The following is a 13,120-nucleotide window of genomic DNA, read 5'->3' as shown; positions in this document are numbered from 1 at the left end:
ACCTAAATAAATTGGGGTAGATAGAATCATAGTCTCTAATCCTCCCCATTTACACTGGTGAAGTTAGATCTTCGTGAAAGAAAGAAAGAAAAGAAAAAGACGAGAAAGTATTGCAGTTTAGTGGAGGGCTCCCACTTTTCAGCCCTGTGAGCTTCTAAGCAAGTCATTTCACGTCCCTAAGCTTAAGTTTCCTTATCTGAAAAATGAAGATATTTTTTACCATATAAAAAGCTAATCAATGTGCCTGGAAGTGTTTGGGACATTGTAAACATTTACTGAAATGTAAGTCGTTTTTACTTTTATGAGTTAACTACATAATCACATTTGTTAACCATAGCTCAAGTGTATTACCAGACTTCAGTCAGACTAAGAAGTCGTCCTCAGTTAACTTAACAAGAGTGAGCCCATAGTAATGGTAGGACGCTATTTTCTGCCCTGGAGGAGGTTACAATCTGATTATGGGAAAATAAACAACTTAAAAATAATACATGCTGAGTAAAATTTAGAGCTTCACTGAGGAATGGGCTGGAAATGCTGTAGGTATTGAGAGATGGGAGACAGTGTTGAATGCCAGAGTTAGGGATTCGGGAAAAGATGGACCCTGGCCTCAAAGGATGGCTAGGACTTAGGTGGGTAAGGAAAAGAACATCCTAAATTAGGGGAACAACGTGAACAGGGCACGTGAGTCTGGGAGAAGCACAGAGGTTGCTGATTAAAGAGGGAGCTCGTATCTGTAAGTTATGGGAAGTTGTTTGTTAGCAGAGTTGGGGTAATTTATAGTAAGCATTGAAGCAATGCAAAGGGGTTTAGACTTGTAGGGAAAATGAACTATGGTGAGTTTTGAGCTGAGACTAATTCTTCCAAGAAAAAAAAATTGGGAGAAAAGAGAGACTCAAGTAGGAGAAAGACAAAGGTATTGTGATAATGACTGTACATAGTAACAAGGATCTGGGGTACAGCTAACATGAGGGGGATGAACTAGATATTATAGGACATTTCAGAGAAAGAATTGATAAAACTCAGTCACTAACTTCTTCTCCCTTGCCCACATCAAAAGATGACTTTAAGGTTTGAAGCCTGAGAAAGTGGTGAGGAGAAGAGAGGAGTGAGCTGAAGCTGATTCCAGGAGGGACAGTACAGCAGATTTAATCAAACGTGATGGAAATATCCTTTTGACAGAGCTATGAAGACTGGAGCCCAGGGGAAGATAATAAACCTTGAAGGCGTGAACATAGAGGTCATAGGCAATGCTATAAAACTGCAGCAGCTCTCCAGAGGAGAGCATTTAAAAAGAAAGGATCCCTAAATTTAATAGCAGAATGAGTGGAAATAGCTATTAGAGGAACCAGGAGGATGCAGTCAAGGAGGAAGGAGAATCAGAATAAAGTGGTATCCAAAAGCCAAGTGAAAATAGAATATCAAGCAGGGATAGATCAAATCAGTGACAAATGCTACATAGAGTCAAGAAGAAGAAAGTTTCACAATAAATTTACTAGAGTTTTCAATAAGGAGATAGTCAATGACCTTCAAAAGAACAGTTTCAGTGAGATACTGGAAATAAATACAGCTTGTCTGGTGCCAGAGCCCATGGGCTTAACCACTGTATTAGTACTACATCTTTATTGCTTGCCTAAGAGATATGGTCCAAGAAGAAATAGAAAGGGAGGATGCCAGGTGTTCTTGAGAAAGGCTGAAAAAAATAGGAAGATGCCAAAATCAATTTCATAGCCCCTACTCTGAATATGCCTCCTTCTCCTCCTTTACTAACCCCAGACCTAAAAATAAAAGGTGACTCAAGTGGCATCGTTCTTGAAATGTCACCTGAGAACCAGAGTGAGTCAGTGGAAGGGCAAGTAACCCAAATCCACCAAGAAAGGTGGGGTGTGGGAGCTGCCACTGGAAGGCTCAGGTGTGACTTGGCTATTTAAAGTCACAGTTTGAAAATGATCCATTCTCTTCTACTGGCCCTAATGACCTGGCCGATACCACTGGCTTTAAAGATTAACTACTACACTTTGGAAGCCAGGTGGTTTTAGCCACAGCATAGAAGCTATTCCATGTGTGCAGGAAGTTTAAAGGAATGGTGATAAGCTCAAGAAGGGGCAAAAAGATTGTGGAAGGACTGGAGTGATGGAATGGGGTTGGAGGAGTCTGTACCTTTTGGCAGGTAAACAAATTTAGAGTAGGAGGAGATATTTCAATGATATTCCCAACTACTGTAACTGCAAAGAAAAGGTCTTATTCTAAGAAAACCAAATAACTAAACGTAATATTTATTGGGTTAATCATGGAGAAATAGTCAAGGGAATTACAAGTTCTTTTTTTTTTAGCCATTTATTTAATTAACACAAGGAGAGAAAGAAAAACACATTCCAAAGTTAAAATGCTGATGAATGACAGAAAATTCACACTGAATCACCAGCTTCTATGTTGTATAATGTTGTCTTTTTTTTTTAACATCTTTATTGGAGTATAATTGCTTTACAATGTTGTGTTAGCTTCTGCTGTATAACAAAGTGAATCAGCTATACATATACATATATCTCCATATACCCTCCTTCTTGCGTCTCCCTCCCACCCTCCCTATCCCACACCTCTAGGTGGTCCCAAAGCACCGAGCTGATCTCCCTGTGCTATGCAGCTACATCCCACTAGCTATCTGTTTTACATTTGGTAGTGTATATATGTCCATGCCACTCTCTCACTTTGTCCCAGCTTACCCTTCCCCCTCCCCGTATCCTCAAGTCCATTCTCTACATCTGTGTCTTTATTCCTGTCCTGCCCCTAGGTTGTTTTTTTTTTTTATTCCATATATATGTGTTAGCATACGGTATTTGTTTTCCTCTTTCTGGCTTACTTCACTCTGTTTGACAGATTCTAGGTCCATCCACCTCATTACAAATAACTCAATTTCGTTTCTCTTTATGGCTAACATTCCACTGTATATATGTGCCACATCTTCTTTATCCATTCATCTGTCGATGGACACTTAGGCTGCTTCCATGTCCTGGCTATTGTAAATAGAGCTGCAATGAACATTGTGGTACATGTCTCTTTTTGAATTATGGTGTTCTCAGGGTATATGCCCAGTAGTGGGATTGCTGGGTCATATGGTAGTTCTATTTTTAATTTTTTAACGAACTTCCATACTGTTCTCCATAGTGGCTGTATCAATTTACATTCCCACCAACAGTACAAGAGGGTTCCCTTTTCTCCACACCCTCTCCAGCATGTATTGTTTGTGGATTTTTTTGGTGATGGCCATTTTGACTGGTGTGAGGTGATACCTCACTGTAGTTTTGATTTGCATTTCTCTAATGATTAATGATGTTGAGCATCCTTTAATGTGTTTGTTGGCAATCTGTATATTTTCTTTGGAGAAATGTCTATTTAGGTCTTCTGCCCATTTTTGGATTGGGTTACTTGTAGAGCCAACTGGTCCTGGGCTTTTGTTTGTTGGAAGATTTTTAATCACAGTTTCAATTTCATTACTTATGATTGGTGTGTTCATATTTTCTATTTCTTCCTGGTTCAGTCTTGGAAGGTTGTGCTTTTCTAAGAATTTGTCCATTTCTTCCAGGTTGTCCATTTTATTGGCATAGAGTTGCTTGTAGTAATCTCTCATGATCCTTTGTATTTCTGCAGTATCAGTTGTTACTTCTCCTTTTTCATTTCTATTTCTGTTGATTTGAGTCTTCTCCCTTTTTTCCTTGATGAGTCTGGCTTATAGTTTTATCAATTTTGTTTATCTTCTCAAAGAACCAGCTTTTAGTTTTATTGACCTTTGCTATTGTTTCCTTCATTTCTTTTTATTTCTGATCTGATCCTTATACTTTCTTTCCTTCTGCTGAATTTGGGATTTTTTGTTTGTTTCTCTAATTGCTTTAGGTGTAAGGTTAGGTTGTTTACTTGAGATTTTTCTTGTTTCTTGAGGTAGGATTGTATTGCTATAAACTTCCCTCTTAGAACTGCTTTTGCTGCATCCCATAGGTTTTGGGTCGTCGTGTTTTCATTGTCATTTGTTTCTAGGTATTTTTTTATTTCCTCTTTGAGTTCTTCAGTGATCTCTTAGTTATTTAGTAGCATATTGTTTACCTCCATGTGTTTGTATTTTAAAATTTTTTTTACTGTATTTGATATCTACTCTCATAGTGTTGTGGTCGGAAAAGATACTTGATACGATTTCAATTTTCTTAAATTTACTAAGGCTTGATTTGTGACCCAAGATATGATCTATCCTGGAGAATGTTCCATGAGCACTTAAGAAGAAAGTTTATTCTGTTGTTTTGGGATGGAATGTCCTATAAATATCAATTAAGTCCATCTTGTTTAATGTATCATTTAAAGCTTGTGTTTCCTTATTTATTTTCATGATCTGTCCATTGGTGAAAGTAGGGTGTTGAAGTCCCCTACTATGATTATGTTACTGTCGACTTCCCCATTTATGGATGTTAGCATCTGCCTTATGTATTGAGGTGCTCCTATGTTGGGTGCATAAATATTTACAATTGTTATATCTTCTTCTTGGATCGATCCCTTGATCATTATGTAGTGTCCTTCTTTGTCTCTTGTAATAGTCTTTATTTTAAAGTCTCTTTTGTCAGATATGAGAATTGCTACTCCAGATTTCTTTTGATTTCCATTTGCATGGAATATCGTTTTCCATCCCCTCACTTTCAGTCTGTATGTGTCCCTAGGTCTTAAGTGAGTCTCCTGTAGACAGCATATATACAGGTCTTGTTTATTTTGTTTTTTTTTAAAATAAATCTTACATTTATTTATTTATTTTTTTTTTTTTTTTTTTTTAGACATTTATTGGCCTTATACTTCTTAAAGTTTTTTGTCCCCTGAATATTTTAATTAATTTATTTACTTTTGCTGTGTTGGGTCTTCGTTTCTGTGAGAGGGCTTTCTCTAGTTGTGGCAAGTGGGGGCCACTCTTCATCACAGTGCGCGGGCCTGTCACTATCGCGGCCTCTCTTGTTGCGGAGCACGGGCTCCAGACGCGCAGGCTCAGTAGTTGTGGCTCACGGGCCTGTTGCTCTGCGGCATGTGGGATCTTCCCAGACCGGGGCCCGAACCCGTGTCCCTGCATCGGCAGGCAGATTCTCAACCACTGCGCCACCAGGGAAGCCCCAGGTCTTGATTTTGTATCCATTCAGCCAGTCTGTGTCTTTTGGTTGGAGCATTTAATCCATTTGCATTTAAGGTAATTATCAACATGTATGTTCCTGTTACCATTTTCTTAATTGTTTTGGGTTTGTTTTTGTAGGTCTTTTCCTTCTCTTGTGTTTCCTCTGCCTACAGAAGTTCCTTTAGCATTTGTTGTAAAGCTGGTTTGGTGGTGCTGAAGTCTCTTAACTTTTGCTTGTCTGTAAAGGTTTTAATTTCTCCATCAAATCTGAATGAGATCCTGGCTGGGTAGGCTAATCTTGTTTGTAGGTTTTTCCCTTTCATCACTTTAAATATGTCTTGCCACTCCTTTCTGGCTTGCAGAGTTTCTGCTGAAAGATCAGCTGTTAACCTTATGGGGATTCCCGTATATGTTATTTGTTGCTTTTCCCTTGCTGCTTTTAATATTTTTTCTTTGTATTTAATTTTTGATAGTTTGATTAATATGTGTCTTGGCGTGTTTCTCCTTGGATTTTCCTGTATGGGACTCTCTACGCTTCCTGGACTTGCTTGACTATTTCCATTCCCATGTTACGGAAGTTTTCAATTATAATCTCTTCAATATTTTCTCAGACACTTTCTTTTTCTCTTCTTCTTCTGGGACCCCTATAATTTGAATATGTTGTGCATTTAGTATTGTCCCAGAGGTCTCTGATGCTGTCCTCAATTCCTTTCATTCTTTTTTCTTTATTCTGCTCTGAGGTAGTTATTTCCACTATTTTATCTTCCAGGTCACTTATCCGTTCTTCTGCCTCAGTTATTCTGCTACTGATTTCATTTTTAATTTCATTTATTGTGTTGTTCATCGTTGTTTGTTTGCTCTTTAGTTTTTCTAGGTCCTTGTTAAATGTTTCTTGTATTTTCTCCATTCTGTTTCCAAGATTTTTGATCATCTTTACTATCATTACTCTGAATTCTTTTTCAGGTAGACTGCCTATTTCCTCTTCATTTATTTGGTCTGGTGGGTTTTTACCTTGCTCCTTCATCTGCTGCGTGTTTCTCTGTCTTCTTATTTTGTTTAACTTACTGTGTTTGGGGTCTCCTTTTCACAGGCTGCAGGTTCATAGTTCCCATTGTTCTTGGTGTCTGTCCCCAGTGGGTGAGGCTGCTTCAGTGTCTTGTGTATGCTTCCTGGTGGGGGGGACTGGTGTCTGTGTTCTGGTGGGTGGAGCTGGATCTTGTCTTTCTCGTGGGTAGGGCCACCTCATGCTAGGCAGCTCTGCCATCTCCCAACTGCTAGGAAGATCTCCCCCACCTTTAACAGTCATCAAATCACTGCCGTCTCCACCACTGACCCCCAGCCCCTGCCCGACCACTCTCAAGACGTCTCCTATTTGATTCTTTCTGGCCACCTTTATTGCTGCCAATTAAACATTCTTTCAGTAAAGGTTTATGAAGCCCCATCTATAGGAGTCACCAACAGTAAAGTGGTAAGTAGGGAGAATAATCCAACAGAGGCAACTATGCATAAATAGGCACTTTTATTAAAACGTGATAAGAGCTTTAATAAAAGATGATAGATTTGTCAGAATGGCCATCATCAAAAAGTCTACAAATAATAAATGCTGGAGAGGATGTGGAGAAAAGGGAACCCTCCTACATTGTCAGTCGGAATATAAATTGGTGCAGCCACTATGGAGAACAGTATGGAGTTTCCTTAAAGAACTAGAAACAGAGCTACCATGTGATCCAGCAATCCTACTCCTGGGCATATATCTGGAAAAGACAAAAACTCTAATTCAAAAAGATACGTGCACCCTAATGTTCATAGCAGCACTGTTAAAATAGCCAAGGCATGGATGCAACCTAAATGCTCATTGACACATGAATAGATGAAGAAGATATGAGATATATATATATATATATATATACACACACACAATGGGATATTACTCAGCCATAAAGAAGAATGAAATAATGCCATTTGCAGCAACATGCATGGACCAGAAGATTATCATACTAAGTGAAATATGTCAGAAAGAGAAAGACAAATATCATATGGTATCACTTATATGTGGAATCTTAAAAAATGATACAAATGAACTTATTTACAAAACAGAAATAAACTCACAGACATAGAAAACAAATTTATGGTTATAAAAGGGAAAGGGAGGGGGGAGAGATAAATTAGGAATTTGGGAGTAACAGATACACACTACTATATATAAAATAGATTTTTAAAAGTACCTACTGGGGCTTCCCTGGTGGCGCAGTGGTTGAGAGTCCGCCTGCTGATGCAGGGGACACGGGTTCGTGCCCCGGTCCAGGAAGACCCCACATGCCGTGCAGCAGCTGGGCCTGTGAGCCATGGCCGCTGGGCCTGCGCGTCCTGAGCCTGTGCTCCGCAATGGGAGAGGCCACAACAGTGAGAGGCCTGCATACCGCAAAAAAAAAAAAAAAAAGTACCTACTGTATAGCACAGGAAACTGTAGTCAATATCTTATAATAAACTATAATGGGAAAGAATATGAAAAAGAACATGTAAGATGTTACAGAAAAGCCCAAACGAATTTTTTTGCCAACCCTATATATATATATATATATATATATATATAAAACTGAATATATATATATAAACTGAATCACTTTGCTATACACGTGAAACATTGTATATCAGCTATACTTCAATTTAAAAAAATTTTAAAGGTAATGGAGCATATATAAAATATTAGGGGAACAAGGAAATCTTATTACTTGCCCACTATCTATGCACACTGAAGATATAAAACAATATTCCTTGAAGGAATACAGAGATATTTCCTGCCCTTCAGCAACATATAATCTAAAGGACAGAATAAGTATGTAAGTGTTGACTTGTTATTATAATCCAAGTAATGATGTGCTATGGGAAATACGATATTCCACTATGTTATTCATAAGATGTTGCTGCATGTACCAGGCATAGCTATTAATAAACTTAGTCATTAAAAATTAACTGATGAGCAGAGCACTGAGTTACACAACCACAGCGGGGGCATCTTCATATTACTTACTCTGAGAATACCAGCTCACTGCACCTTAGAGCACCTACTAAGGGCTAGGTGCTGTACACTGAGTGTATAATGTTAAACAAAAAGAGATTAACCCTCCTCCCTTACAACTTTTCTGAGGAAGAGACAGACATTTAAGAAATACATACGCAGGGCTTCCCTGGTGGGCAGTGGTTGAGAGTCCGCCTGCCGATGCAGGGGACACGGGTTCGTGCCCCAGTCCCGGAGGATCCCACATGCCGCGGAGCGGCTTGGCCCGTGAGCCATGGCCGCTGAGCCTGCGCGTCCGGAGCCTGTGCTCCGCAACGGGAGAGGCCGCAACAGTGAGAGGCCCGCGTACCGCAAAAAAAAAAAAAAAAAAAAAAAAAAAATGCAAATAAATATATGACTAAAGTTGTGATAAATACTATGAAAGGAAAAGAACCATTTGCTATGGAAGAAATGTAGTTTATAAAGGGATCTGAAAGAATATTTCTCTATGAAGACCTGACATTCCCTCTGAGACCTGAAGGACACACAGAGGTTAACCGGGCAGAAAGGAATAACATGTCAGCAGAAGGCAGGAAAGAGTTGGAGGAGCTTCAGGAGCTGAGAGGAGGAGCCGGGCTCCAGAAGGGAGGCTGAGGGACCAGAGGAGAGGGCTCAGCTCCGCCAGAGCCTTGTGGGCCAAGGAGGAGCTTGGGATTGAAGTTAAATGCAATAGCAAGTGACAGGAGGGTATTAGGTAGACGTTTCTCTGCTGAGACGAACAGATGGGAGCTGGCGAGCAAGACAGGTTATGGAGAAATGAGTGCATAGCTGCTCAGCAAACAGATATCAAACTGAACGATTTATTTTCAGAGTGAAGATTTGAGTTCTGTTGTTTCTTTTCTATTTTCTAAACTTAATATAAATGTGTTCAGTTGGATAATTTTACATCCTTGCTGTTATTTGGTCTTTGGTCCTGCCTAAAACAGGTATCTTTCAGTCAAGTGGTTAGCATATCTCTTAATGAGAAAAGTATATGAATCCATAAAACGAGTTGCTTTGGCTAATTATTTCCTCCAAGGTCTTTGAATGTTCAAGCTCACTTGAGCCTCAGGCATTGTTTGGATTTTACTGCCATCTAGTGTCCCTAAACACATAAGTTTATTTGTCCTTATGAACAACACTCCCCCAAGCTGTGCAAATGAGCAAATATATATTCTCCAGAATGGGAGAATCTCTGTTTGGGTTTTATTTACATTGCATTTAAATCAATATATAATAAGTCTGGGAGTAACAGAGCTTACTATCCTTACTATCCTTACTAACAGAGTCTTACTATCCTCTCTCTTCTCTGTCCAATTATCTTATCTAGGGTTTCACTGATCCTTCTGATATACACCCCCAGTCTTCCTAAGGCTCTCATTGTGAGAATTCTTCATAAATGCTGACCAGTTTGCCTCCTGTACAAAAGTGTCTGGCCTTAGGGAGCGCTTAGGAGTTGAAATCCTCTCCCCGACTCAAATGAAGAGGGGTTATGGCTGCTCAAGGACAAACATCTTTTCCTAAAACGCAAATACAACTTGGCAGCAGCCCTGTTGTCCCTCCACAATGATTTCCACACAAAATTCAGGGCTCACTGGTCCCATGAGACTACTGATTTTAGCATTAGTTTTAGTATCTGTTTTAGTCTGTTTTTACAAGGCTCAGAAAGCCCATTGGCCTAAAATATTGGGTTGGCCAAAACTTTCCTTCAGCTTTTAAGTAAAAACAAAAGACACATTTTTTTATTTTCACCAAGAACTTTATTGAACAACATATTCACCGCTTTGTTCCACTACCTTCTGCCACACTGATATGACAGCTGTCCCAGTACAATCTAACAAAATTGTTTCAAATGAAGTTGAAGACAGCTAAGCGGTACTAGAGCCATCTTATGGAAAAGAACGAATGAACTTTTCGGCCAACACAGTATATTCTCAAGCTATTGCAGTTCAGTTTGGTTTGGTTTTCTTAATCAAAGTTTGGCAAAGAATTGGCCGTAATGAATACATTTTTCGGAACACAGGTGAGGATGTACGTGCATTTGTGTAACACTCCTCCATGCACTTGTTCACACATACCAGAACACTTTCTCTTGTCCACCACATCCTTCATTATAATTCTCTTTTTCTTCAAAGGTCCCAAGCCACTCGTTTCCGTTGGCATCAACCAGCTCCTTTTGACAAGCAGCAGACGTGGGCAATAGATAATGTCTATATCGGGGATGGCTGCACAGATATGTGCAGTGGCCACGGAAGGTGCATCCAAGGAAACTGTGTGTAAGTAGGTTTTTTTCTTCCTTTTACAGAAAGTTCCTGACTCACATTCTGGCCAGGAAATTTTTCTGAAACTGGTTTTTTAATCACTTCCAAGCTGCTTTAGGTTATATTGATACATTTTTCCTGAAATCTGACCTTGAGCTAACTATGGAGTTTATGGGTATCTTTGTTCTTGCTTAGAGAGTAGGAACTGAACAATATCTTGTAGGGAGAAGGCTGAGTTATAATTGACTTGTTTTATTTTCTTCTATGTTTCTGTGATAGACCTGAGCCTTGAAAAAGACATTAGAAGAAGTTCAGGAGTTTAATGTGTTCTGACTGAAAATAATACATCCTAAGTATTTTTCTCACTGAGGTCTGAATGTATGTAGTGATATGCCTTACTTGTGGTTTGATGGTATTCCTGTGGTATTTGCATAAGGAAGTATATAGATGCCTGATCAATTTGCCAGGTGTATTTGATGGAGAGACCTACAATTTTACTCAGAGAGCCTTAGTATCTTTGGAAGGATCTAAAGAGAGAGAGAGAGAGAGAGAGAGAGAGAGAGAGTGTGTGTGTGTGTGTGTGTGTGTGTGTTGTGTACTACAGGGCTCTGTGCTTTATTTTCAAAGACTGCTGTTCGATGGGATACTATGAATGAAAATGCTGATAGAGAATTCAGTTCCTTCTCCACTAATCCCTGTACACCTGGGGAGTCTTTCCTTTGATTAATGATTCTAGCCCATATCCAGCATGACCTCTGAGATCCCGGAGCCTCCCAGTCCTATATTCATATTTCCTCTAACATTGAACAGGGAATTCACTTCTGTGGTCAAAGATGGCAGATGCTATCCAAAGTACCCTCTGCTATTTGGAACTTGGCCTCTTGGATTCCTGATTGGCTCAAAGCCTCTATGAAAAAGACCAGTTTCATGAATTATTAGGACCAACCAGTTTACTTTGGTAGCTGCAGTTCCTTATCAGCCATCCAGAGCTGTGTCATGCAGGGACAGGGCTTTAGTAAATTCTTTCAAATTGCTTCTCTCTCCACCTGGAAGCCCAAGTCACTACTTTAGGAAAGCCTAGAGGCAGTTAATTCACAGCTTATTTCTAACCTAAAGCACTGTTAAGGAGAGCAGGTGAATTCCAGCAAGCTCTGTGAAGATAACTAACCTTTCATCATCTTGGACTAGGAAAAGGAGTTGGCTTCGCTAATTTGAGAGAACACTTGCAGGGGCTTTGTTTGATGTTGACTTTTCTTTTCTCTTTTTCCACTCCCAGCTGTGACGAGCAGTGGAGTGGCCTGTACTGTGATGAGCCCCAGACCTCCCTTCCAACCCAACTCAAAGACAACTTCAATCGGGCCCCATCCAACCAGAACTGGCTGACTGTGAATGGAGGGAAATTAAGTACTGTGTGTGGAGCTGTGGCTTCGGGAATGGCTCTGCATTTCAGTGGGGTTAGTGTTTGGCTACTGTTTATTCATTTCTGCATCCTCTGAGTTCCCCCCCAAAAAGTCGAGTCTCTTTTGAAGTTTAATTGGCAAATCAAGATGCAGAGTTAGACACTCTAAATGCACAACCCTGATGTGAACTCACAACTTTCTACAAATCAGAAAATGCTAATTATTTTCAACACTTTCGTATCACAAATCAGCTGCGACAATTTAATTATTCAGGGTAGTGTCAGCACAGGCATATTGAAGTACACATTTAAAAAGGACTTAAATGAATTTCCACCCTGGGATAGAGAGCTTGCACAATGTGTGAGGGTTTTCCACCTGAATGATGCTCTAATTGAAAATTCCTGAGCTTGCAACAGATTTGGGATTTAGGGAGCCAAAAATCTGGAAAATGAGCTTCAGTTTCCTGAATTTATTAACAATAATTAATCCCTTATGTAAATTATCCAAGAAAGAGTAATTGTTAGTAATTACTAAACACGTGTATTTATAGCAGATTATTTTGTGAATGATAGCAGCAATGTTAGCAAATTGCTTTGAGAAACTTTATAGCCATTATGCATTGCTGCCAAAGATGACTTGTTTAAAAGTAGAATTTCTCCAATACTATAATTAAATACCCTTTACAGCCCATTTAATTTTTAAAAATTACAAATTCACTATCAGTTCTTTACTGCCCTACCACGTCCTACCTTAGAGTTTACATTTGTGCCAATGAAATATACTAGTATTTTAGCTCAAGAGTAGCAAGAGGACATATATTATGTTGGATTTTTATAATCATCAACAGTGATTAAGAATGCAGTGTTTCATAAAGAATGCTCAACATCATTAATCATTAGAGAAATGCAAATCAAAACTACAATGAGATATCATCTCACACCGGTCAGAATGGCCATCATCAAAACATCTAGAAACAATAAATTCTGGAGAGGGTGTGGAGAAAAGGGAACCCTCCTGCACTGTTGGTGGGAATGTAAATTGCTACAGCCACTATGGAGAACAGTATGGAGGTTCCTTAAAAAACTAAAAATAGAACTACCATACGACCCAGCAATCCCACTACTGGGCATATACCCTGAGAAAACCGTAATTCAAAAAAGAGTCATGTACCACAATGTTCACTGCAGCTCTATTTACCATAGCCAGGACATGGAAGCAACCTAAGTGTCCATTGACAGATGAATGGATTAAGAAGATGTGGCACATATATACAATGGAATATTACTCA

General features: G+C 39.3%; 1 protein-coding gene across 1 annotated transcript in view; it reads left to right on the top strand.

Moving 5' to 3' along the window:
• The window catches only part of RELN (reelin), a 509,830-nt gene that overhangs the window by 452,519 nt on the left and 44,191 nt on the right, over positions 1–13,120 (top strand). Inside the window, exons 47-48 of the mRNA XM_004263378.2 lie at positions 10,307–10,447; positions 11,709–11,886. Coding sequence (XP_004263426.2) covers positions 10,307–10,447; positions 11,709–11,886 — 319 coding nt within the window. The remainder of the gene's footprint in view (positions 1–10,306; positions 10,448–11,708; positions 11,887–13,120) is intronic.

The sequence above is a fragment of the Orcinus orca genome, chromosome 9 (genome assembly GCF_937001465.1).
Source record: "Orcinus orca chromosome 9, mOrcOrc1.1, whole genome shotgun sequence".
NCBI lineage: Eukaryota > Metazoa > Chordata > Mammalia > Artiodactyla > Delphinidae > Orcinus > Orcinus orca.
The sequence above is the reverse complement of the archived record's forward strand: the minus strand, read 5'-3'. Positions and strand labels throughout refer to the sequence as shown.